The 27,022-nt window shown below is 45.1% G+C and overlaps 1 protein-coding gene across 2 annotated transcripts in view; it reads left to right on the top strand.

Annotated features, from left to right (window-relative positions):
• The first annotated feature begins 10,403 nt into the window (after positions 1–10,403).
• Positions 10,404–27,022, top strand: part of MAP4K3 (mitogen-activated protein kinase kinase kinase kinase 3) — an 80,290-nt gene continuing 63,671 nt past the window's right edge. For both annotated transcript variants that reach the window (XM_031047515.2, XM_005147399.3), the window contains exons 1-3: positions 10,404–10,618; positions 20,299–20,356; positions 23,003–23,093. In XM_031047515.2, the coding sequence (XP_030903375.1) occupies positions 10,511–10,618; positions 20,299–20,356; positions 23,003–23,093 (257 nt within the window). In that variant the 5' untranslated portion in view covers positions 10,404–10,510. The remainder of the gene's footprint in view (positions 10,619–20,298; positions 20,357–23,002; positions 23,094–27,022) is intronic.

Genomic DNA, 27,022 nt, shown 5'->3' with positions numbered 1-27,022 from the left:
AACAGATGGGAATCGATGTTGGATGCCAAAAGGAATTGGTGCCTAAGAGATGCTGGCTGTGGTCAGGGGAGGCTGGGGGGGGCGGGGGGTGCAGACAGCAGCTCGGGAGGTTTTAAAGAGCAAGAGAGCACAGAAGAAGCCAAGTCTTCAGACTGTTGACATAACACTGGAAGGACTCTTTTTGTGAAGTAGAATGTAAAAGCCTCATGTTTGAGGAGAAGGAGGAAATGTCCAGGCTGCACTGCTGCTTTTTTACACTCTTAAGAGTCATCCCTAAACGTGTGAGGCTTCTCTCATTTCCCTGGAAATCAGGAGTGACTGCAGCAGGAGTATACCAGTATGGGCTTGGGCAGTATGTGCATGGGCCTCCCACATCTGGAACCAACTGGACTCTCTAAATTTAAACTTCCCTTCATACACTTTCTTTGGGGCACTATTTACAACCACAACCAACCTGCCCTAGGACTGACACAAACCACAGCTCTTCCCCTGATGAAGGCAGCCTTCAGCATTCCAGAAAACACCTGCCTACCTCTGTGTCTGATACAACTGGGCTCAGGCAGGTGATCTGTGGCTCTGTAAGGACATCCTCCCTGTCACTGCAGCTCTTCCATAAGCAAAACGAACAGGCTGTCCCCAGGCTATACCATTCCTCCATAGCTCCTTGTCCTTTCCATGCCAGAGGGCTGAGAAGGGATCTCCTGCTGTGGCAAAGTGCACTGGTGCAACTTGAATGGAGGCAGGTGGATCCTGCCAACGCACGCTGCCTAAGGAGACAATGCTTTTGCTTCAAACAGTGGCCAGAATTTAGGGCTTTAAAGCATGAAGTAGCATTTTGGACCTAAGCAGCAGTGACAGGATGGATGGGCTGTCAGTGCAGCTGGAAATAACAAGACATTCAGCTTCAGCAAGGTATTTTCTATGTCTGTGGGGTGCTCATGATCTCTGGAAGCATAGCAGTCAAGTGTCCCAGCAAATCCCCCACCATCACCAGAACAACTCTTAAAGCAAGATCATTGAATGAACAAAAATGTTTAACATCCAAATGCATTTTTTTATTAATTCATTTGACTTTCCTGAGCAATGCTGAAGAGGAGCCCAGTCTGCCTCCCTGCAGCATATGGCTCAACTGTCCTATACATCTAAGCTACATCTAAGGAATAGCAGGAAAAAGGAAAAGCAGGAAAAGTTGCCCCAAATCTTGAAGAAGCAAATGATGCCTGATACCCATTTGATCTGACCTGTTTCTGAAGGCAGCAGAGGGCACATCTCTCAGCTCCATTTGTCTCTTTTACCAAGGTGAAGGGACATAGACATTCCTGAAGAAACTCATGGGTGTTTTTGTAAGAACAGAGGAAGCACAGGTAGCTGCCATGGGTAGAAAGCAGGATTTAAGGGGAAAAATAACTCTTCATTCATAACAATTTCTATCCAAGCAGAACTTGACATAGGAATAACTATAACCCATTTCCTCTTCAATGAGATAAAAATGATGACTGAGATGCAAGAGCAGGTGGGTGATGAGGTTATCGGTGTCCCCCAGCAGGATGTCTGTCAGACTTTCCGGACAGAGCTCAAACTCCCTGTCATTTCCTTCCATAATTCATCCAGAGCTGCTGCTACTCCTGAACTTGTCACAGAGCCTAGTCCCCTTGGATTGGCTCTTGGAGTTATCTGTGGCAGTCCCATCCAGCTAAGTATACCTGCTGCCTGTGAAACAAGGGGAACACAAAATCACAACATGGAATATATAAACCTTTAGAATTAGTTTTAAGCAATGTTAAGTTCGATGGCTTTGTAACAGTACCAATGGGAAATTACTGAGGTGCATAGTACATAGAAAAAAAAAATAGAGTACAGATAGAGAACATACTGGCACAAGATAAATTGTTATAGTTCATGTAGTCTTAAGAAAGCAGTCTAGAAGAACAGGATGCAGGGATAAGGAGTATCTGGTGTCCAGGATAGGCTACTGTTAAACTAACTGATAAGTAGGAGGATAGGAGGGTTATTATGTCTCTGGTGCTAACTAACCAATTAAACTGGTATAAGCATCTACTGCGCATGCTTCAGAAGCTGCCAGGAGTGATGAAGATTGTTGGAAGAAGTAAACGACCCTCAGAGACCACCACCACAATTCTGTACGTATGCGGGGAGCTTTCTGGAAAGTGATGCAATCCATACATAGCCTCATGAATATGTATGTATGCCCAGTGGCTATATAAGGACAGCTTGTGTAGCAATAGGGGAGACACATATTAGGAGGAGTTATCGTGTCTCCCAGTGCCACAATAAAGAATACCTACTTGTCAGCTTGAAAGCTTTGTTGGCAAGTTTGTTCCTGAAGTTTTCTCCGAATCATGTGTCCCAGCTCTTCCGCAGCAGAAAGCAGTACAGCACGTTCCAAAAACCTCCATCATGTGCCAGGAAAAATCACAGCGGCCTGAATCCAATTTTGGCAGGTTTTACTTGTGAGAGCAAAGGTTGTGAAAATGAAGCCAAGGACAGGGATGCATGGCCCAGGGTGACTAGAGCAATAAATGCACTGACAGACACTACGCAATTCCACATCCATCACTGCTACACTTGCCGGAGCTCAACCCTCTCAGCTCATTGTCTGCTCTGATAATGACCCACTGAAATGAGGCCATGCCCAGCTCCCCATCCCCATGCATCTTCTCAGTGGAGAGGAGTGTCCCCGATGCCAACACCCTTGGCAGGGCAGGTAGGGTGGCAAGCAGTTGGTGCATCTTTGAGCCCAAAGTCACCCGTCATCCCACTGTTCTCATTTCACCCATCAGTCACTGGCAGCAGGAGTGTGGTGGGAAAAGCCGTATTGACCAGCACAGAGCCCAGGAAATGCCCTAGGAGCCACATGTTGCATAGCAATGTTCCAGGGTTGTATGTAGAGTCATAGAATGGTTTGGGTTGGAAGGGACATTAAAGCTCATCTATTCCCAACCCACTGCCATGGACAGGAACACCTTCCGCTAGACCAGGTTGCTCAAAGCCCCATCCAGCCTGGCAAGGGGAGAAGAGTTCCCACAGCCACCTGGCACTTGTTCCCCACACAGAGGGTGGGGGACACAGATGGGGAGGGAGGCCAGGACCCATGTGCCTCCTCTATGCTGGAAAGCCATGTGCAAGATGGGAGTGGGACTGGCAGCACTGGTGTAAGAGGAGGGAAGGGTGCACACTTTATCCTGGGGGGGATGCACAACACTCCAAAAGTCACAAAATAAGGGGAAATAGTCCCATGGATGAGGGGAAGAGGTTTCCCAGCCTGGGTGTGTAGGATTGGTGCACATGGATGCTGTGTCACTGGTGTGGGGGACTGGCAGGTGCACAGCATGGTGCAGATGTAAGGACATCCATAACACGTGGTTCCTCCACAAGAGCTCTCAAAGGCCCCAGAAGCTATACCTGGTCCTACACCTGGGTTGGAGCAATCCCAGGCAATGCTACAGGTTGGGCAGAGAAGAAATTCAGACCAGTCCTGCAGAGAAGGACTTGGGGTGTTGGTTGATGAGAAAATTAACATGAGCCATCTTCAGTGTGTGCTCGCAGCCCAGAAAGCAACCGTATTCTGGGCTTCATGAAAAGGAGCGTGACCAGCAGGTCAAAGGAGGTGATCCTGCCCCTCCACTCTGCTCTTAGGAGACCTCACTTGAGTATTGTGTGCAGTTCTGGTGTCCTCAACATAAAAAGGACATGGAACTGTTGGAACAAGTCCAGAGGAGGCCACGAGGATGATCAGGGGACTGGAGCACCTCCCATATGAAGAAAAGCTGAGAAGGTTGGGGCTGGTCAGCTTGGAGAAGAAAAGGCTGTGTGGAGATCTAATAGCAGACCTTACAGTATCTGAAGGGAGCCTATAAAGATGCTGAGGAGAGACTCTTCATTAGGGACTGTAGTGATAGGACAAGGGGTAATGGGTTCAAACCTAAACAGGGGAAGTTTAGATTGGATTTAAGGAGGAAGTTGTTTACCATAAGGGTGATGAGGCACTGGAATGGATTGCCAAAGGAAGACCCTCGCCTACAGCTCTTCTTCCCCTACAGGCATTCCCACTCTCCCAGACCCAGGAGCAGCCCCACGGCGACGACTCTACCACTTCAGGAGAGGGCTGAGGGCTCTGCTCAAAGCTTCCTGTTTCTCCTGCCTCACCCCATGTGTGGAGGAGTAGAACTCTGCTGCCAGCTCCAGGCCCAAGGGAGCTGGGCTGAGGATGTCATGCTGCAGCCTGCACTTGTTGTGGGTGCGTTCTTGGGCCAATAAACAATAGCTCTTCCCCCCACCCTCCCCACCCAGTGCTGGTTTCTGCCTGTATGTTGGTTAGAACATATTTGTGTAATTCATGGACCTCTATATTTAGTTAATGTAAAACAACTGACTTCAATCTAAGCGGCTACCTATCTGTTGCAATTAGTTCTTGTTTGAAAATTAGTTGCCAATGGATGATTAAGGACGTATTTACTGATGTTTAGCAGTGATCAAGACATGTATCTAGTACTCAGGGGATTTACTATGCAGTGACTGGGTTGTTGAATTAAATTCTCATTGGAGACCTTTAAAGTGTGACCTGAGAAAATTTCTCTGCAGCCAGTGGGTCCTCTAAGGGCTTGCCCATGTCCTCCTGGAACTGCTGCCATAGGCAGTGTTGCTCCTAAGAGGGGGAGACAGTGTGGATCCTCCTGGCTCACTGGAGGGAGTAACTTGTTTCCATCTGCAAGTTGAAGGTGAGGAAAAGCAGGATCCCAGCTCTTGGCTGTGTTGGTGGAGCAGCTCTGCTGACACAGACTCCCAAATACTGCCTGTCTGGTCTGACAGTTGTGCTTCATCTTTGACTCTTTGCTGATGCTCATAACATGTCTCACTGCAGAGAGACTGCCATGAATGGAGCCTTTCTCTATTGAGACTTGTTTGCCAAGTGGCTTTGGCTTCTGCATGCAGCGCTTTGGGTTTACCTTTTTGACAATGTACTGGATGGTTTTGTTGAATTAAATCTCTGTGGGTTTGTTTGCAGATTTAGCCCTTGTATTTACGGTCTCTGTGGTCACCAAACCCCAACTTTCTGCTGACCACTTGATGAATGAGAACAAGATGAGTAGCTGCAGAGAGGGTGCCTTTAGGATAGGAGTGTGGGAAATCACAGTGTCCAGGAGTCTCGATCCTGAAGGGCAAAGAGCCACCAAAGCAGCCCCAAGTCCCTTGTAAGGACTTGCGGAGAGCTGTCAGCGCTCCTGCTTTACAGGGATCAGTGCTGGGAGGGGTGGTGGCAGATTTAATATGGTTATTGGCTGCCATTGACATTCTTTTGCCAAGGTGGGGGCTGTGCCCTGAGAGGGAAATGCCACCCTCAGGAGCGCTGCGGGAGATGGGGGCTTGGGTTGAGTGCTGCAGGGCTGAGCTCAGCCCTGCTCTAGGGTGGCATCATCTGGACCCATAGCAATCAAACTCAGTCCTCTCTGCTGGCCAGGAAGGACGTGGCGACACAGACAGAGATCCCTCGTAACCGTGTAGCTGTCCAGGCTTCTGGCTGTAGTGAGTGCCAGAGCCCGTTGGTGATGTTGGATGACGGCTGTGTAAGGTGTCAGCTGGATGGTGCTTTGCTCTGCACGGTGGCAGCGTGAACCATTTAACAAGTATGCATATGGTGTGGGGGGAGCTGAGATACCAGGAGAAAGTAGTAGGCAAGGATGGCAAGGGAAAGGAAATGAAAAACAGATGCAGTGGGAATAGAAATGCAGATGACCTCTGTGACCATTGATTTTTCAAGTGCAAGCACATTTTCCCTGTGCAAGCTTTGAGATGATCAGCGCCAGGCCCTGCGCTACTGGGGAAGGTTGGTGCGGTAGAAATTCATATGGGCTCTATCCTGTCTGAGTGCATGCTGCTTGATGGTGCTCCTCCCTTTGCTGGGGTACATGTTTAGCCCTGGCCAGGCCCTTCCCGTGGTGCCTTTCACCAGGGGGAGAGGTGTGATGCCTCTTGATGTTTGAGTGCTGGTGTCCACCAGAACCTGCGAGGTCCCAGCCATGCTCCCTGAGAAGCTGCTTTGAGAAGAGGGCAAAAAGAGAATAGGACAAGACTGACAGCAGCCCTTTAGATTGCTTTTGTTAATGAACCAGTAATAAAATAAGCTTTATCTTGAAACGTTCATGGAATGGAGACTTTGATGGAAATAGGCTTTTTGGGTTAATATATTTTTGATAGATAAAGCAGAATGAAATAGAAAGACCAGGGAAACACACAGTATGTGAAGGCAGACATATTTTTCCATCCCAGCATTCCCGGTCAGTTGCTCGGAGTAATGTAGACCTATTCCAGCCAATGAGCAGGCTTCATCTGGTGCCGCGGAAAGGACTCAGTCAGAGATCAATATGATAAGACAAAAAGCCACTTATTGCAAAGCATTAACTCCTTATATACTATTGCTTACACACACCTACAGCAATTCGGCATATCATGATTGGATACTTGTCTTGAAGACCCTTAGTGACTAACATATAATTGGTTAAACACAGGTGTGAGAACTTGACCTCGAACGCTTGCCAACAGTCCACAGTTCTCATAACTCAGTGAATTACAGCTTCTTCTTATCTTGCTTGCTTAGGCTTCCTCAGGCCTCCCACGGCCTTGCTGTATCCCTCGGAGTTATTCAGAGCTTATGTACCAAATATCCATTTTCCTGTGAGAACACTGTCTCCACAATCTGGAGCTTGGCTCAGATGCCTCTATACAAATACCCATAGCATGGGGAACAAACAAGAGGAATTAGAGATGGGTGCACGTCTATGGGGGTATGATATAATAGGCATCACAGAAACATGGTGGGATGGCTCCTATGACTGGAGTGTTGGAACGGAAGGTTACAGGCTTTTTAGAAAAGACAGGCCCAGCAGATGGGGAAGTGGGAGTTGCTATTTACCTTAGGGATAGAGGGGCTGGAGAGTATGGAACTCTGTCTGGGGACAGGTGATCAGTCAACAGAGAGTTTGTGGGTCAGGGTTAAAGAGAGAGCAGCTATGGGGGACATTACTGTGCAGATCTGTTACAGACTGCCTGATCAGGAGGACTCTGTGAATGAAGCACTCTATAGACAGATAGGAAAAACCTCATGCTCACAGGCCCTTGTTCTCATGGGGGACTTCAACCACTCTGATATCTGTTGGAGTGATGGTACAGCCCTGCACAAGCAATCCAGGAGGTTCCTTGATTGTGTGGAAGACAACTTCCTTCTGCGAGTAACAGAGGAGCCGACAAGGAGAGGTGCCCTGCTTGACCTCGTGCTCACCAACAGGGAAGTGCTGGTTGGAAATGTGACGCTCCAGGGCAGCCTTGCCTGTAGCAAACATGAGATGGTCAAGTTCGAGATCCTCAGGACAGTGAGAGAGCAGACTTCAGACTCTTCAAGAGCCTTCCGTGAAAGGTTCCATGGGATATAGCCCTAGAGGGCAGGGGGGCCCAAGACTGTTGGCTGATATTCAACAATCGCTTACTACAAGCTCAGGAGTGTTGTGTCCCAACTAGAAGGAAGTGCAGCAGGAGGGCCAGGAGACCTCCTTGGATGGATAAGGAGCTGCTGAGGAAACTACAAGGGAAAAAAAAAAGAGGCTTATAAATGGTGGAGGCAAGGCCAGGTGGCCTGAGAAGAATACAGGGACATTGTCCAGGAAGTTAGGGACCAGGTTAGGAAAGCTAAGGCCCAGTGAGAATTAAACTTGGCTAGGGATGTGAAAGATAACAGGAAGGGATTCTACAGTTCCACTGCAAATAAAAGACAGACTAGGGACCATGTGGGCCCTCTCCTTGAGCTATCAGGAGAACTGGCTACACAGGATTTGGAGAAGGATGAGGTTCTTAATGACTTCTTTGCCTCAGTCTTCACTGGCAAATGCTCCGACCACACCACCCAAGTCTTGGAAGGCAGATGTAGGGACTGTGAGAATGGAGCCCTTGGGCCCACTCTAGGAGAGGGTCTGGTTCAAGACCATCTGAAGAACCTGAATGTGCACAAGTCCATGGGACCTGATGAAATCCATCTGTGGGTCCTGAAGGAGCTGGCGAATGAAGTTGCTAAGCCACTGGCCATCGTATTTGAAAAATCATGGCAGTCAGGTGAAGTTCCTGATGACTGGGAAAGGGAAATATAACCCCCATTTTCAAGAAGGGGAATATGGATGACTCAGGGAATTACAGACCAGTCAGTCTCACCTCTGTGCCTGGCAAAATCCTGGAGCAGATTCTCCTGTAAGGCATGCTAAGGCACATGAAAAACAACAAGGTGCTTGGTGACAGCCAGCATGGCTTCACTAAGGGCAAATCCTGCCTGACCAATTTGGTGGCCTTCTATGATGAGGCTACGGAACTGATGGACAGGAGTAGAGCAGCTGGCATCATCTACCCGGACTTGTGCAAAGTGTTTGACACCGTCCCACATGACATCCTTGTGTCTAAATTGGAGAGACATCAGTTTGATATCCACTTGGTGGATAAAGAACTGACTGGATGGCTGCACACAGACAATTGTGGTCAATGGTTCGATGTCCGGCTGGAGACCAGTAATGAGTGGTGTCCCTCAGGGATCGGTGTTGGGACCAGTCTTGTTTAATATCTTTGTCGCTGACATGGACAATGGGATTCAGTGTGCCCTCAACCAGTTTGCCTATGACACCAAGCTGTGTGGTTCTATTGATACGCTAGAGGGAAGGAATGCCATCCAGAGGGACCCTGACACGCTTGTGAGGTGGGCTGATGCCAACCTGATGAAGTTTAACCATGACAAGTGCAAGGTCCTGCACCTGGGTCAGAGCAATCCCAGGCACAGCTACAGGTTGGGCAAAAAGGAAATTCAGGGCAGCCCTGAGGAGAAGGACTTGGGGGTGTTGGTCGATGAGAAAATGAACATGAGCGCTTGCAGCCCAGAAAGCAACCGTAACCTGGGCTGCATGAAAAGGAGCGTGACCAGCAGGTCAAAGGAAGTGATCCTGCCCCTCTACTCTCATCTTGTGAGACCTCACTTGGAGTATTGTGTGCAGTTCTGGTGTCCTCAACATAAAAAGGACATGGAACTGTTGGAACAAGTCCAGAGGAGGCCACGAGGATGATCAGGGGACTGGAGCACCTCCTGTATGAAGACAGGCTGAGAAAGTTGGGGCTTTTCAGCCTGGAGAAGGATGTGTGGAGACCTCATAGCAGCTTTCCAGTATCTGAAGGGGGCCTACAGGGATGCTGGGGAGGGACTCTTTATTAGGGACTGTAGTGACAGGACAAGGGTAACGGGTTCAAACTTAAACAGCAGAGGTTTAGAGTGGATATAAGGAAGAAATTCTTTACTGTTAGGGTGGTGAGGTACTGGAATGGGTTGCCCAGGGAATTTGTGAATGCTCCATCCCTGGCAGTGTTTAAGACCAGGTTGGATGAAGCCTTAGGTGATATGGTTTAGTGTGATGTGTCCCTGCCCATGGCAGGAGGGTTTGGAACCAGATGATCTTAACGTCCTTTCCAACCCTAACTATTCTATGATTCTATGATTCTGTAAGTGCCCACAGAAACTGGCAAAGCTGGGATCCTATTGAGTTGCCGTTTCTGTGCACTGGGGTAAGTAACGCTGTACTGCCATGCACTGAGGAACAGGGAAGTGCCCTGTCCCAAGCTAGAGACCAGGAGCTGGGCACCACGGCAGGTGGGACAGCATGGGGCTCTGGGCTCTGCAAGGGCTCCCAGCAGCATGCAGAGGGGCTGGTGAATTTTGGATGTCCTCAGCTGCATGCGTGGGCTCCGGGAATGGATGTATGGATGGGCAGATGGATGGGTGGATGAATGAACGAACAGACGGATGGATGAATGGCAGCTCCCGTGCCAAGTGGCTGGCTCTGGCGTTTGCCCGCTCCATGCTTTGGAGCTGTTTTCTGAGCGGGGATCTCAGTGAACATGTACGGATCTGGTGAGTCACCGGCTGCACGCACCGCGGCTGTCCCCGAGCCGGCAACACCGCTCACCCCCGAGAGCGAGGCTGTCAGGGCAGGAGTTGGTGCCCGTGCGTGCCGAGGACCAGGAGCAGGCGGGGGCTGGAGGAGAAGCGGGGAAGCGGCAGGTGCACGCCGCGGGTACGTTACATGCACTGGTCGGTGGCGAGCGCCTCCGGCAGCAGCCCCGGAGGACACCGGGCCCGGGATGCGGGAATCCCTCAGCCACAGGGGTGAGGCATCACACAGGGGGCGTGGCAACCGTGCGGGACCCCCACCCCGTCCGAACCTGCTCAGAGGTCAGCGGGGCAGGAGTAGCGCATGCGCAGTGGAGGTATTACCTCCTGATGCCGGCCTGCGCAGGCGTAAGGGTGGTGGCTGGGTAGCGGGGCGGGGAGGTGCTTTGTGCGCCTGCGCATTGTGGAGGCGCGACGCCATGTTGCCAGAGCGGGCTGGGGGGTGGCGGTGAGTGCTCGGTTTCGGGTTCCCTCCTCCCCCGGCCCGGGGGGCCGCGGTCGAGCAGGGCCTCCCTCGGCACCATGAGTGGAGGCGGCGGGCGGGTGTGCGACCTGTCCCGGCGCAACCCTCAGGAGGACTTCGAGCTCATCCAGCGCATCGGCAGCGGCACCTACGGCGACGTCTACAAGGTAGATGGAGCTCCGCGGGCCGGCGCGGCTGTGTCATCTCTCCCTCTCCCCCCGCTCCCACCGCGGTGGGTTCCGTTGCCAGCTGCCGGGTCGGTTTTCCCCTCCAAAACCTGAGAGGGGCTTCTGTTGCCAAGCGACGTTCCCCCTTTCCACCATCCCCCCCCCCCGTTCTCTCGCTGTTGCGGGCAGCACGTTTGCCTCTCGTCCCCCCGGTTCTAGCGGAGTCTGTCCCGTCACACCGGTCCCAGTCCTGCTGTCGGCCCGTGGGCGCCCGGTCTGGTCGCCTCTGGTTCTTCTCTGGAGGAACCCTGCTCCCCGCACCTCTCCCTGCGCTGGCCTGGACGACCCCTGCGAGGGGAGGACCCTCGGCCCCCGCTGACGGTGCGGGACCGCGGCGCTCTTCGGTTCCTGCGGCCGTGGAGCCGCCCGGGCAGTCGGGTCTCGCCGCTGTTGGGTGCAGGTTCGGGAGTCCGCTTCACGGGCGGGGCCTGGAGGTCGGCTCATCCCCAGACCGACCTTTGGGGGTGCGGGAGTCGCATGTTTGTTCAGTCGTTTCTAGCCGAAATGTCACTTGAAATCGTATTCCTGAAAGCGAATCGTATTCCTGAAAGGGATGTTGATCCCGGCCACTGCTCCCGTCGCTGTCTTGGTGAAAATACCAGCGTTTTGTGCTTGTGTCTCTGTAATATATGAGGCTGACCAGGCAAACTGGGGAGCCAGGAGAGGTGTCGTTAACATCAGAGGCTTTCATCATCCTGCCCTAACTTCAGAAATGTAAGAAAAGCAAAATTAAAACCTCGGCAGCGGGGTGTAAGTTTGACTCTTTGGGCTTTATAGCATACTCTGGCATTTTTCTCTGCTGTGCAGCATTTGATGCTATTTGTGTATCCATCCAGGTGTACTCTTTTCTGATGGGATGTGACAGCCTGTCCCTCAGGTACCCACTCCTGTTTGGTGACAGAGCAGAGGGGAGACTGGAAGTTTTTCATGTGCAGCCTGTTGGAAACATCCCTTTAACTGTGTGCTTTCCAAGTGTCTTCTGGTCTGGTTTTGTCATCACAGAATGGGTGTGCGCGTGTGTGTTTAAGAAAACTTGCATTGTAGGCAAGGCTGTAGGGAAACATTTAGAGTCATTCCACAGTTTGAGGCACACAGAACTTGCTCTGACGCTGTCTTTGACTAGGTGAGTGCACCTAGAATGAAGTTTTGTTTGGGTTGGGGTGATTTTGGTTTAATCCTAGCTCTCTTAAATGTTACGAAAGTTTCAAGTCCTAAATCCTCTTGTTACTGTGTTCTTAGTGTGCTAACTCCCTGCTTTATTAATTGTTTAACTGAAAGGGGGCTTTGTGTTGTTTTCACCTTGCCAGCTTCCTCGGAGTATTTGTCTGCTATGTTGATTTTAATTATCCAACTCTACTTGCCTTATGCACTGGGTTTTTTGGGTTTTGTTTCCTGCAAGCTGTTCTCTTAATGTTTTCAGCTCTGTTTCTGTTGCAGTTTTAAACTGCCATATTGGCTCTGTGATATCTCATCAGTCAGATTTTTCTCAGTGCTCTTTATATTATTATGATGGATATGAATTAGCCAAGTAATCAGTGTTTACAGTTTAATTTTGAGGCTGCTACTTCCAACCATAGAATGAACATTTACATTTGCAATACCACTAGGCATATAAAACTTGTTTCATTGGATTTGTCAAGGTTTTCTTGATGGTTATGGAACTTGTATTGCAGCAGCCTTCACTTTGGTGCTCTGTGTGGCCAGTATTTGTCACTGCTTCTGACTTTTGTTTGAGGCACTGAAGTTCTCTCCTCCTGACAGCTGGGTTAGAAAGGGATGTATCAGCATCAGGACACACTAGGCTGGTATTACAATTATTTATTTCTTCTAGATGAGAGAGGAGTGTTTTCTGATCAGGTTGTGGACAACATATGGAAAATGAGTTGTGCTTTTCTCCTGAGTGGATTATTGCCTGTTTTATATTGAGGGAGGGTTTTGCCCAAGAGGCCTTTAAAGTGGAGCATGAAAATGGTCCAAAGTAATAATGAAAGCTGTTTACTTTTAATGTGACAAAGAGGAAGTAATATAGGCCCAAGTGTTATCTACATGTGAGTTTACTAAGGCATTATGTTAAATTTGTGAGGGATTTTCTAAATCCTCTTTCATTTGCTTCATCTTGTTGGTCTGTAGGTTAGCTTTGTGGTTGATGAAATAATTGTGTGAGGCGGAGATTAATTGTGTGGTGATGGTGCTCATCAGTGGCGGGATTTCAGCAGAGGATCCAAGCACTGGATGTACTCGGGCAGCTTCAAGCTATTCTTTGTAAATTGCAATTTCCCTTTCCTTAGCAGGGAGAGCCAATCTGGGATGTGTTTCTGCTGTTAACAGAGATTATTACCTTAATAAGTGACAGTCATGTTGACATTCTTGCTAAATGCTGACCTTCCAGTAACCTGCTTTCCTGGCAAAGTGTTGAGGAGCTGAAAGCCAAGCAGGCTGGCATCTTTTTCCTTGCTCCTTTTTAGTTGGACTGCAACAGGACATAGGTTAGATGTTTGATTATTTGAAAAAAATTAATTATATAAACATAAGTAAAAGAGGTGGAGTCTTTACTCTGAAGATTTTCTGAATTTGAAGTAAGAGCCTATGGTGTGGACTGAACTACAGAGACTCAAAGGGAAGAGGATATGGGTCAGATATATACAGTCCTGCTGCTGTGAGTCCTGTTTCCTGGTACCTGGAAGTGTGCTAGAGCACTGCAAGTATGGATTTTTGACTTGAAGTAACACTTTATAAATATCTGCCCTCCCACCCAAATTTGGTGTTCAGAGAGGCGTTGGAGAAGATAATTAATTCATCACAGGAAAGGTAGTGGGTAACTTGTTCATGCCATTAGCTCTCAAATCAAATATGCACAGTCAATAGTAAAGTGTCTCTTCTAACTGGTACCAGTGCAAGCTGGTTGTAGGAGATGGAGTCTTATCTGGATTGTTTAATTCTTGATGTATCCTAGAGACATAATCAGTGGACATAATGCTGTTTTCCGTGAGGGTGTGAAAGAGATGATGTTTGGGTTTTTCAAATATTTTCAGTGAATCTATGTTGCCCCTATAGGTAGCTGAAATGTTACTGTTGCTAAGTTCTTATTAGAAGTTAGGACTTAAAATCTGTTCTCATGTCCAGAGATGTCTCCTCAGAAGACTGCTGAAGTGAATGGGGAAATCGAGTTACTACTTTGTCAGATGGTTGATGCATCTGTAACAAAACACGGACTATCTGCTAATAGTGTTCTGAGCTGAGTACCCAAGTGTTGCATATCATGTTTTTATTTATATGGGTTTGTTTTCTATGTCTCAGTAAATTTGCTTGTCAAGTAATATAGCTTCATCTAAAGTCTAGTTTAGAGACTAATAGCAAAAGGGCAGTTAGGTGTCAGGAAAATTCTTGAATGTCACCTTGTGTCACCTTGTGTCTCAAACATTCTTGTCCAAAACAACACTCAGTAGAAAAGGTAAAAACTAGTTCTGCTGTAGTACAGGTCACTTCTGTCTTTGTGTTTCTGTTTTCATTGTTGTAAAGAATTTGTGTAGGGTGATGAGCAAAGTGTAGAAGAGTTATGTTTGTTTGATGGTGAAAAAGAGACCCTGCCCTGTCCTGTTCAGTTTCAGGAAATACTACTAGAGTTAAATGAGGTAATTGCTTAATGGAGTTTGCTCTGTGTTTACTCCGTCTCTCATTTAGAAAGACTTCTGTGTCTCTTGGTATGAAACTGCCATTCTAATCACCCCTAGTCCCAGGTCCTCTGTAATTTATGGTTCAGTCAGTTGACAAGGGAAGATGCAGGACTCTGTAAGGTGCACTTTGCTTGAGATCTCATTTTTAAAAAGAAAAAACCTGATTTTTTTTTTTTTTTGGTCCCTAGCGGTTTGGCTTGTGAGTTGGTTTTAGTGAAGAAAGTCATGTCCCTACAGCTCAAGTGCTTCATGCTGAAGCTCTTGGATCCTGTGGGCATCTCTGAGGAGCACCTGGTTACTGCTGTCAAGCCGTATTCCAGTGTTTGGTTTTGATAGTGCTTCTGTGTGCTGCTGGAAGAGGATGTGCCCAAGGCAGCTGAAGCTGAATTTTGATTAACTCCCATTTTGCAGAGTTCTAAACACAAATCTCTTCTTCCCATGTCTATATCCTTGCTCTCCTCTTTTCTGGGGTGATCCAGTAAGGTATCAATTCTTCTACAGCTTTGCTGCTTCTGAAATACTGAAAGTGTACCTTTTAGTTGTGTGCTTTTTCATAGGCGCTTTGGTCTTCATTCTTACTTCATTGAGCTTACAGCTGGAAGCTCCTTTTGACTTTTCTAGGAATAAATGTCTTATGTTTTGAAGGCTGTAATTTCAGCTTTAATTGTCTTTTGAAGCTTGTCAGGCAGGCAGAGGGGTGATTGCTTTGCCATCCTGATTTTACTGTGCAGAGTAAGTACTACAGGGCGTAGTTTCTGTGACTGTGGTTTCGTTAACCAGTAATCCATGCCTTGTGCAGGGAGTTTTGTTTGCCTTCATTTCAGATCTTTTTGTTTGACATCATGTTTATCAAAACATTGCTTTCAAAAATTGCAGTTCTGTTGGGTTTTGGTATCATGCCTCCTACCAGAATGCGGAACCTTACTATTTTTAGTGTAATTCTTAGTTCAACTCCTGTTAAGTACAGCTTTGATTCTGTAGGGTGAGCTGAACTGATGTAACAGCTCACTGTTGCCAGAGAGGGGTGATTCCCTTCCTTGCTCCTAGCCCTAGTGCTGCTTACCTGGTGTTAGCTCTGGCACTCATTGTGATGCCTGGGCTGGTGTGGTTGGTTCACCTGGCAGAAAACTAAGCAAAAAGAAGGGCAAGTAAGTTTCTGTTAGCTTGGAGAGTTGAATCTGCTGCTGGGGACTTGTGTGGGTTTGAGAGAAGCTGAAGGGAAAGAATGTAGGACTGGAAGCAAGGGGGTTGGGAAGCCATTTGGGTGTATTTTCCTGAAGAATGGAGCTAACAGTTCAGGAAGCCTGTCTGTTCCTTGGGACTAGTTATTCCATGAGTAGCAACTTGGTTAGAAATTGCTGTTTACATTTTGTTTAACAATTGACATAGAAAGTAGTCAAAAACAGAAGTGCTCTGTTGTTACTGTCTTAGATTTGCTTTTTGGCCTGGTTTTTGTTGCAACATTATATGCTTTATATTACTAGTTTTCATTTAAAGGACAAATATAAACTTGGCAAGAGATTTACCTCCTTGGATTTTATGTCTGTATTGGTTCAACTGCACAGAGCACTACTTACAAATCTGCTGTTGTGGCATACATTAAGGGGCAGTACTGAATATCAGCCTTCCTCCCCACTTTATTCTTTCCCTTCCTTTTCAGACACACACCATGCACATTTCTTGCTTTGCCTCTGGTGTTTCCAAATAGAGTCCCTACAAGTACTGCCCTACCCATTCCTCTTTCCTTCTCTGTTTCAGAGTAATAGGATCTTTCCAATTGTGAGGCATTTTGGTTAATGGATTTTTGTATAATAGTACCAACAAAACCTGGATTTTTTTAGCTCTTATTTCTAGTGGGTGGCAGGTTTTTATAGAGTGTTTTGAGCTTATCTCCGTCTGTTGTCACAGAGACGCTAATAATTATTTCCTGTTGAATTAGGCAGTGCTTCTTCAGCTTGACTTTGCAGTTAGTGGATTTTCTTTTTAAAGGCCTCCCCAGATATGTCAATGTGGATCTCTGGAAGAGTATCGCTCCTTTAGCTGCTGGTAGAATGAGAATTCTTATATAGTTTTCCAGAGCAAACATTGTATAAATGCTGTATAAATTTAATAAACGTCCCTGTGTAGATGCAGGTGGTGTAGGCTGATCTTTGCTTCTGGAAGACCCGTGTAATGCATTCCCATTGACATAATGAACTCTGCATTTAAAGGAATTGGTTGCATGCTCCTGCTCATGGAAACAGGGATGGGATGAAAAACTCCTCGTTCTTGCTTTTAACCTCATCATCAAAAAGGCTGAGTTAGAACATGTAAGGTGCAAGTGGAAACCAAAAATGAATGTGTGTTTTCCTACATGGCACTTTGAAATTTTTGGTTGCATTTGCCAACTCAAAAATATTTGCTTGATCTTCAGCCACCTAGTCCTTATTGATGCTCGCATCTCAAACCCCATAAGTAATTGGCAACTTTAGTGTGATTATGCTGAATGAAGCATAAGGCAGTGTCCTCAAGATACTGAGCTATTGTATGGTACGTACACAAGCACACTCAAATTCAGAGTCAGAGCTAGCTCCTGCACATGCTAGAAAACATACAATACTTCTTTCTCAGTCTCATTCATCTAGGCTTGTGATGAGAACTTGTAAAACCTGTCAGGGGTACTCTGTTACCATCATTATCCTTTGCAAGGAACCCTTGTGTCACTACAATTGCAATAATATTTTATATATATATATACTCAGATTAACAAAGGTAATTCATATTCTTATTTGTGATACATTTAATGCTGATAACCCAAATGGAATAGGATGCAAAGTGAAAGCTTAGTCAGACTGTCAACTTCAAGTCATGTTTTCTTAAGTAGCAATTCATGCCCTTGAGCAGTTGGTAGCTTGCTGTTCCTGGAGGCACTGATGACCTGCATTAAATCAGCTTTTGTTCCTCTCTGGCTTTCATGGGCATGGGCAGGTACTAATGCAGAGAATGGCCAGGTGCCCAGAGTCCCACAACTGCTGTTCTTGAAGAAAAGAAGAAATGCCTAAGCTAGAGGTGAAAAGACAGCGTTTTTGCTTCCCTGCCCATAATCTTGAACAGTTCTTTTGACATGACATTGAAGATGAAATCCCTTTGTGATGGGAGGGGCATGAATCAGCCATGAGGTGTGAAGAGCACAGGTTTGGCAAGGCTGCCTGCTGCTTGGACTCTGTTCCTTCGGCTAGGATGTTGTATGTCCTGCTCCAAATGTATCTATAGATTTGCCTGTCTACTGTTGATAGTTTCTTAGCATCACCAGCACATAAGACTTTGTAGTGAGTATTCTCACTTTTTTTTATCAGACTTATTCCAAAATTGCCACTAGCTCCGAACCATCTTTTGACTTGCTTTAGTTGCCATCGCACTCTGCACAGCGCAGTGACATATAGAGCCATAGTGAGAGAAACAAGTTCCTGACAGCTGGGCACAGTATTGTTAAAATACTAATAAAAAAAACAAACAAACTTTTTTTGCTGGACTAGCAATGTCCCTGAAACCTGTCAGATGTTTCCAGCTTGGCTTGTACATCCCAGCTACATGCAGGATGAGTAACTTTTGGATGTCCTCACGTGTATCCACTGCAGTTTGTCTCACTGATTACCTTACTAGGACAAGTAGACTCAAACCATGTCTTCAAGTATCAACAAGACTCCCTCATGAGTCTTCATTAAGCTTCAGTAGTTTTTCTTATTAATCTTGGAGGTTAAAAAATTTTGACCTTTGATTGATCAACATCTTGCCTCTGTTTTTGTTTCTCACTATGGGAAACATGTGCTGGAAAAAGAACTAAAGAATAAAAATCCTAATTCATGCTTCAATGGTGCCACTTTCTTGTATGTTGCCTTCATTCTCTGGGACAGATAAAAGGAACTCCTGTTCTTTGTGTCTTTTTTCCACCACACAGTGACAAGTGGAGACACCGCTACGTCATTGGGGTGGGCAAATAATGACTTACAGGGAAAGCTGCCAGAAAAAAATTGATTTTTTTTTTAACTGTTCTTTCCAGGTTTGGACTACTCCTTGATTTTTATAGGATTCCCACTGGTCTCAAGATCTATCCATAACCGTTTGCCTGCAAATTATTTGCAAATGCCAGTACTCGCAGCACTGCAGAAGAGCATTGCCACACCAAGGAACAGTGAGAGGTTTGAAATAGGCTGTGCTAGGAGTGAGCTTGGTAGATCTCTAAACACAGGAATATATACTGTACTTATTTCCATATTGTATTGCTGGCCATTTTTTGTAGTTTAAGGAGGCTTTTTTCCCTGCACTTGGAGTTTCACAAGCAGCTGTTAAGCTGCTATGTTAAGAATCAATACCTTACAGTATTTGGTGAGTGTCAGGCCAATCAACAAGAGGTTTGAGCCCCTGAGCTCCTAGTGACTTCAGTAACACCAGTAGCAGCTTAAAGGGTGGGCACCTGTCTGTATCTTTAAGTTCTGTAATTCCGGCCTTTTTTGGTTTGAACGCGGATGAGGGGAATAAGCAAAAGCAGGACTGGCCTCACCTTCTGTGCCCTGTATAGGGGATAGAGTGGGCATGACATGCAGTGCAGTAGTGGTCCAGCACAGTGCATTGGGTACCAAGACTTCCCTGTGAAGAGGAGAGGCTGTAGCTGAGCATCCTTCATGAGCTGCTGTTTTGCTGCTGGGGAGCATCTCTGCTGCTCTCTCTCCACAGCTGGGTGCAGAGGCACAGAAGTATCCTGAAAGCACTGGACAAATGGCTTCCTGGTTTTCAGTCAGTAGTCAAGTGCAGTGGTTCTAGAAGAGAAATCATATAATAATTTATATTGCTTCTTAATGGCTTGTTAAAAATTTAACTTCCTTGGTTACTCAGTAGAATGCAGGCTTTTGCATGACAGAGCACCATACAAAATGCAGTTAAGCTGCTGAGTAATTGCTGCTGAAATTTGCCACAGCTGCTGCACATGCCAGGGGAATACTTTCTAACTCCTTTGCTGCTGGCTTGTTTTCTTTGCACCCTTACAATAAGGGGAGAATGCTGACATTAATGGAGAGCAAGAATCAAGGGGCATATAATGAAATTGGCAGGAATTGTTGCATTGCTCTCACGGGAATCTTGGAAGCAGTCATGTATGCTGAAGGGTGGCAGCACTTGATGCACCCTGGGCATTGCTTGTCTGCTGTGAGAAGTGTGTATGTTATAACTGCCCTGTAGTCAGTGTCTTCATGGTCAGTTTGTTTATGGGTTTTAACACGGAAGTACAGCATAGTTGAAGACTTGCATAATTTGGACTGTTGTGTGGCAGTGTAGGGTTTCCTGAGCATACTTAAAGATTCAGAGCTCTGAAAAAAACAGCTGCCTAGTGTTTTTGTGGTTGTTTGGGGTGTTTTGGTTTTTTTGTGGTTTTGGTTTCTTTTTTTGGTGTTGCTGGTGGGTGTTTTTGAGAGGTCTTGCTTTGTTGTTAGAAAATAAACCCAGGTTTTGTTGGAAGAGTGCTTCCTACGAATGTGTGTTGGAGAAGAGCATGCTAGCTATAGAACTCTAAAATTTGGTTCACTGTCATTAAGCACAGGCATGGATTATTTTAAATAAGCATTTTGTATATAATAGAACTCAAAAATGGTGCTTATCTAATAAAAGCTGTAAGTCAAATAAAAATAAATGCATGGTGTACTGGGGGGAGGGCGAATCTAACCTTATATGCAATATGTTTTTAATACAAGGTATTTTAATTTATTGGCTTCTTCTGAGGGGGTTTATGCTTAAACAAAACCCAGACAACCAAGAAACCTCTCAAACAAGCAAGTGGTTTCATTGTTTTAGAACCCTGTGTATCTCAGTTGCTCTTGGACTCTGTGTTGTCAAAGAATGTTGAGAATGCAGAGCTGGTTACAGTGTTCTGCTCTCTAAAGTTAAAATTTCTATTTTATTTTACTTTTTTTGTAGGCTCGAAATGTGAACACGGGTGAGCTGGCGGCAATTAAAGTAATAAAACTAGAACCAGGTAAGTGTTACTGAACTGTACAGGCCACAGAAATGAAATATTTTCATGCCTAAAATACTGTTGTACAAAATTGAGTCCTTATTGAAAGAAGGGATAATTTTTTGCCTTTTAAATGGGGACAAAATACACTGTTCTAAAAAAAAAAACCCCTAAGCATGGCAAGCAAGATGTAAGGGGAAAAAATGTAATTGGAAAACAGTTAAAGGGAAACTGATTAGAATTTCAGAATGTTGGCTATTTTGATCTTAAAGTAGTATGTTTTCATTTGATGTGATACAAAACCCTGTATAGAGGTAAAGAAATGAGGAAGACAGCAAGGCAGAAAGAGACTTACCTGGAGAGAGCATAGAGAGAAAAATGAGAAGGAAGGGTGAAATAATAGCTGAGCACTAGTGTCTGGGATATGAGTACATTTCCTGAAATTCTCGTAGAGACTTTGGTTAAGACTCTCTGTATGCTAGAGGTACACTCAAGCTGTGCTGATGTTGTGATTTCACAAAACACATGTGCCCTATGGATATCAGCCTGCAATTTCTGTTCTGTCACTATGGCTATCCTTGTTGAGTTACAGTGCAGTCATCTGGGAAGTAAAATGTCCAGACCTCTTGCTTAACTTGTAACTGTTCGTGCTCCATTTCAAGATGTAGTGGGAGCTAATGCAGGAAAGAAAGTAGTGTTACATAGGTTGTGCTTGGAGAATCGTGCTGTGTCATTTACCTGGGCTGTGATCAGAGCCTGGGGATGCACTGCAGCTGGGATAACCTGCCCTCAAGCTGTGCTGATGGGGATAACAACTGGTATCTTGCAGTTAAATATTTTTGGCAGCCTTTGGATGCTAAAGAAAGTGCACAGAGAATACACTTCATCTACCCTCTGCATGCGTGAGCTCAGTGTCTCTCTGTAGTTGTTGCTTCCAGTTGTGGTAGAGGCTTGACTTAGCCTCAAACAGGCAGTGTCCACATTCCACAGCTGTGGCACTAGCTTTCTTTGCAAGTTTTGCAGACTGGGGGAGTGTGTGAAGATTAAGGGTCAATGTTTAGGCACTTCCTATAAAGTTGATGCTAATTTAATATTAATATTATGCTAATTTAATAATACCCTGGTCAGATAATGGAGAAGACTTGTCCTTTCACAGGGGAAAATAATTCTAGTTTGCTTTTCAGCTTTTGGATATTTACAGGTCTAGCCAGGATACAGTTAGCCATTAGCAAAATACCATGGATAGTAGACAGCCTGTTGTGTTGTTAATTTGCAGGTTGGGGTTTGAGCTTTTCTATCAGTTAAAAAACCACACATGAATATCAGATTTCTGGTTTAGAAAGTAACACATGGATAGGTCACCAGTATGTTGGTGTCTTGGGAGAAACATAAAACATGTTTTCTTAGGTAATAGTTTGATGAGTTCTGTTGGAAGTTATTGTGTTATATTTAAAATTAACAGCTGTATTTGAGAAGTGATTTTTGGGTTGCAACAACTCATAAATATGAACCTAGTGTCTGTATTCAGCTTTCTAGGCAATAGCTTTGGCTTCTGGTTTAAAAGCTCTTTTGAGTTATGCTGAAGTGTACTACAGCAGTACACCTGAAGGAGAATTTTGACATACGTTGAAATTTCTGGGGTTTTTTTTGGTTGTTTTTTTTCCCCCACAACTTGCTTAAAGAATCTTTGAAGTTACTCATTAAGTTAAATGGTTATTTTAGGCCTTCAGGCTTACTTTACCTATGAAGTCCTTGAGTGGGAATTCCTTAGTGGGAATTACTTTGTTTTTGTGAACCTTGTATGTCTAGTAACTAAACAAACATCATAAGAACTTTGTAAATAATATACGTAACTCGCTACTACATGCCCTTATGGCCTAAGACATTTCAGAGGAGTCCCTGTGTTAAGATACTGAACTGCAAAAGAGCACTTGACATGTATTTCCTAATTAAAAATGCCATCAAATATCTGTTTCTGTCATTTTCTTACATTTGGTATTTCTCGTCTTCTCTTTTTAACTTTCCTATAAAACCCCTGCCTGACACTCCCAAACAAAAAATGTCTCTGGCTTTTCAATTTCATAGATGATTTTCTCAGTATACACATCTGATAAGAACCTTTTATAGAAGGACAGGGACAATGGATGTACAAAATAGTAAATGTGGTGAATGCCACATCTGTGTCAGTGTTTTATCTGGACATATGCAGTCTGTAAATTCATGTGTTTACCAAGGAGTCGCAGCAGCCGCCTACTATTGAATGGGGCTTTTTGCTCAGGAAGATGATCTAATGGGTGTTGGACATGTGCCCAAAAATAGCAAAGTTTTTAAGAACCCAGGCTATTGACAGGACATACACAGATGGACACAGTTGGGTCTTGGGGGTAGAGGAAAATAAAGACTTTAGAAAGAGCTATGGCCAGAGGTATCAATAGCAGATGTGAGGTCTCTCTGGCCCAGAATGAAACTTCTTAAGAATATAGGTACTTATTGCTAAGGCCTTGCTAATAAATACTGATTTACAGCTGTTTTTTTATGCCTGTGAAACATGCAGATAATTAATTTTAATTACTCAAAATGTTTGTTTTATAAACTTGTACTGGAAAGTCTAGTTGAGGTGTGGGTATGAACCAGGCTGATGAAAATATTAATTCTTCTGCTTTTCAGGAGAAGATTTTGCTGTTGTACAGCAGGAAATCATTATGATGAAAGACTGTAAACATCCAAACATTGTTGCTTATTTTGGCAGCTATCTCAGGTACAGTTTGTTTCTTTTGTTCGCTTAAAAATGCTGATCTCCTTGTAAAGGATGGGTCTGTAAGGTGACTTAGGCAAAACTTAATTTACCAAATAAGTATTATCTACTTGTATATGGTTTTTTTTTTAATTTACCTTGAAATCTGTTCTGTTTACTACAGTGTCTGTATAGAAATTGTTTCTCTTTGCACAGTCCTTCAGTGACCATGTGGTCATGCGTCCATGGAAATGAGTTGTCATTTAAAAGCTTTGAATTTAATACATTAATGGAAAATTAAGCACAAGTATGAAGAAAGTATCTGTCTATATAGTGTCTTTTAAATCTGTTTCAATAAAATGTCTCTCAAATTTGCAAAACTTTGGGAGGTGTAAGTAGTGTATAAAACACAGAGTTCTCAGAAATGTTCTAACTCTTGTAAAGGTAAGAATTCAAATTTGAATGATACAGACAAATAAGGAGGGGAAAAAACAGTTGGTTTTTTCCTTGCTCAAGAGTAGTAGTGCTGTGTTAAGCTGTAAGGACAATTTCATGTTGAAATACCTTAGAATGTAAACTGTGCAGCCTTTAAAAAGCCCACTGGTGATTTGTGGTTTGGTTTTGTTTTGAAATCTAGAAATGATTGATATTAAAACTTTTTTTTTTTCCCCTTGAGCTGTAGAGTTGTTTAGAACACTTAGTATATGTAGATTGTTCTGTCTCATTCTTTTGTGTCATTCCTTTTGTAAGGTACTATGCTTAACTTTGTAAAAAGTAAGCTCCATACAAAGCCTCATCATTGAGAAAGTTGATAGGTAGTTTCTAATAACATTTGCTATTACAGTTCTTTTTAATACATTCTGACAAATGTTTTATGCTAGATATAGCAAATGCTTAGTATTCAAGGACAAGAACTTTTAATGCTGCATTTTGTGAACCTTGTGTCATGATTTTAGGCATATCATGCAATGTAATCAAAAGCTGGTACAAGACTCTAAAAAGTCATGATGCTCTTTATGGCAGAGGCTTGTTGTTTCTGTCAGATATTTGCGTATCTCCTCTCTGCATGAGAACAGCACAGGTGGGACATTGTAGCTCTGGATTCCCCACCCCTGGCAGTGTTCAAGGCCAGATTGGATGGGGCTTGGAGCAACTTGGTAGGTGTCCTTGTCTGTGGCAGGGGGTTGGAACTGGATGAGCTTTAAAGGTCCCTTCCAACACAAACCATTCTACAGTTCTATGGGTCTGTGTGTGTTGTGAAGGTTGCAAGACCCTGTTTGTAATGGGAAGATATCAAGCTGAGTTACTCATATGCATATTAGACTTTGGCAACTCCAGATGAAACTCTCCATGATGGCTATCTGCTGCAGCCAGAAGCTTTTCAGCAGTGTAGGCCTAGTGCTTTTGGTTTGGGGATGGAAAGATACAGGAAGTATTTTCACATTAAAAAAATCTTGGTACATTAAAGCCTTTCAACAAAAAAAATTACCATCTTTGAAGCAGGAATTCAGGGCACAATTTGGCTCTTGTATTTGGAGTGCATCTCATCTTTTAATTTTAAAGATCCTGTCAAATGTGACCAAGTTACCTTATAAAATACTGCATTTCTTTTACATTCCTTCTGGATTGGACATTAGGAAATACAGTTACTTTTTCTTTTCTAGCCATCAGGACCTGATTTGGTGTATGCTTGCAGAGCTAGAGAAAAGCTAACGTGCTCTCTGGCTTGCTTAGGGAGCTGTTGTGTGTTCCTTGTTTTGCTCTGGGATGAGCTAGGACAGGATGTTGAAATGGCAAGTGTGGAGCACATTGTGGTGCTCTTTGTGACCTCAGTGCTGAACGCCTGCATAGTTGGAGCAAACTGAAATTGGACAAGTTGAGTGTGCTAAAACTTGGAGGCAGTGTTGGGGGAAAGTCCTGGGAATAAATGCTAGACAAGCTGAGGTCTCATGCAGAAGCTTAGCAGACTTGAGGAGTTTCTTCTTCCTGTCTCTTTAATTCAGTGTCCTCAGTAGCTCTGAATGCTCACTGAAATGTTTTGTCACTGTTGGGTTTCATTGCCTCTTTCTTGGTACTTGTTAGCTTTTGTCTGATAAGTGAAAGTATTGCATACTGACAGTTGTGATTCAGGTCAATAGAATCTGTGTTTTGAATTATATTCGTTTTATAGTCATTTAGAAGGTCTGTAATGGAAAAGCTGGTCATATTAGTCCTTCACAGACATAGTTTAGTGTGGAGCATGAAGGAAGTTTCCAAGAGTAAATGTATTTTCAGGAGAAGATTAAGTGGAAATGCACTGAAGATATGAGAATGAAGAGGAAAGTAAGCCATTGACTAGCCCATTAGAGGAACACCATCTGCATGCCATGCTGAGTGAGGCCTCGAGTGTGTGATAGTGTACTGCTTACGTTTTTGTATATGCATGTGCAGGAAGGGATCAAAGTCTGAACATAAAACCAGCAAGCCATGCTGTTCTGGCATCCCATACCTTGAAGGGTGCTTGTCTTGGCAGCTTGAATGCTTTTTATTAGCACTGAGCTGGTATGTGAGCTGCATTATGTGCAAGTTTGTGTGGGTGTGCATACAGATAGAGTGTGTGTACATGTAGGGTCTTGGCATTCCAAACTAGGAGTGTCTACATTTCACCTTTGAACGTTTAAGGTTAATCTGAAGGTTAACATAAACTGTATATTGCTTCCTTCTGTGCAGTACTGGCAGGCTGCTTCTTGTGCATGAACAATCAGTTCACAGAATCACAGAATCACAATAGTTGGAAGGGACCTTGAAAGATCATGTAGTCCAACCCCCCTGCAAGAGCAGGGTAACCTAGAGTACATCACACAGGAACTTGTCCAGGTGGGCCGTGAATATCTCCAACGTAGGAGACTCCACAACCCCCCTGGGCAACCTGTGCTCTGTCACTCTTACAGTAAAGAAGTTCTTCCTGATGTTAATGTGGAACCTCCTATGCTCCAGTTTACACCCATTGCCCCTTGTCCTACCACTGGATATCACTGAAAAAAACCTAGCTCCATCATCCTGACACCCACCCTTTACATATTTGTAAACACTGATGAGGTCACCCCTCAGTCTCCTCCAAGCTAAAGGGACCCAGCTCCCTCAGCCTCTCCTCAAGGGAGATGTTCCACTCCCTTAATCATCTCTGTGGCTCTGCGCTGGACTCTTTCAAGCAATTCCCTGTCCTTCTTGAACTGAGGGGCCCAGAACTGGATGCAATATTCCAGATGCGGCTTCACCAAGGCAGAGTAGAGGGGGAGGAGAACCTCTCTTGCCCCACTAACCACACCCTTTCTAATGCACCCTAGGATGCCATTTGCCTTCTTGGCCACAAGGGCACATTGCTGGCTCATGGTCATCCTCCTATCCACCAGGACCCCCAGGTCCCTTTCGCCTTCACTCCTTTCCAGCAGGTCAACCCCCAACCTGTACTGGTACATGGGGTTGTTCTTCCCCAGATGCAAGACTCGACACTTGCCCTTGTTGAATTTCATCATGCTTCTCCCTGCCCAACTCTCCAGCCTGTCCAGGTCTCGCTGAATGGCAACACAGCCTCCTGGTGTGCCAGCCACTCCTCCCAGTTTAGTGTCATCAGCGAACTTGCTGAGGGTACACTCAGTTCCCTCATCCAGGTCGTTGATGAAAATATTAAACAGCACTGGTCCCAGCACTGACCCCTGAGGGACTCCACTGGTCACAGACCTCCAGCTAGATTCTGTGCCATTGACCACAACTCTCTGCCTTCTTCCTTTCAACCAGTTCTTGATCCACCTCACTACCTGATCGTCAAGCCCACACTTTCTTAGCTTATCTATGAGAATGCTGTGGGAGACAGTATCAAATGCCTTACTAAATCAAGAAAAACCACATCTACCGCTCTACCATCATCCCTCCACCTAGTCACTTCCTCATAGAAGGCCATAAGATTGGTCAAA

Source organism: Melopsittacus undulatus, chromosome 3 (assembly GCF_012275295.1).
Source record: "Melopsittacus undulatus isolate bMelUnd1 chromosome 3, bMelUnd1.mat.Z, whole genome shotgun sequence".
NCBI lineage: Eukaryota > Metazoa > Chordata > Aves > Psittaciformes > Psittaculidae > Melopsittacus > Melopsittacus undulatus.
Note: the sequence above shows the minus strand (reverse complement) of the source record. Positions and strands in the feature narration are given on the sequence as shown.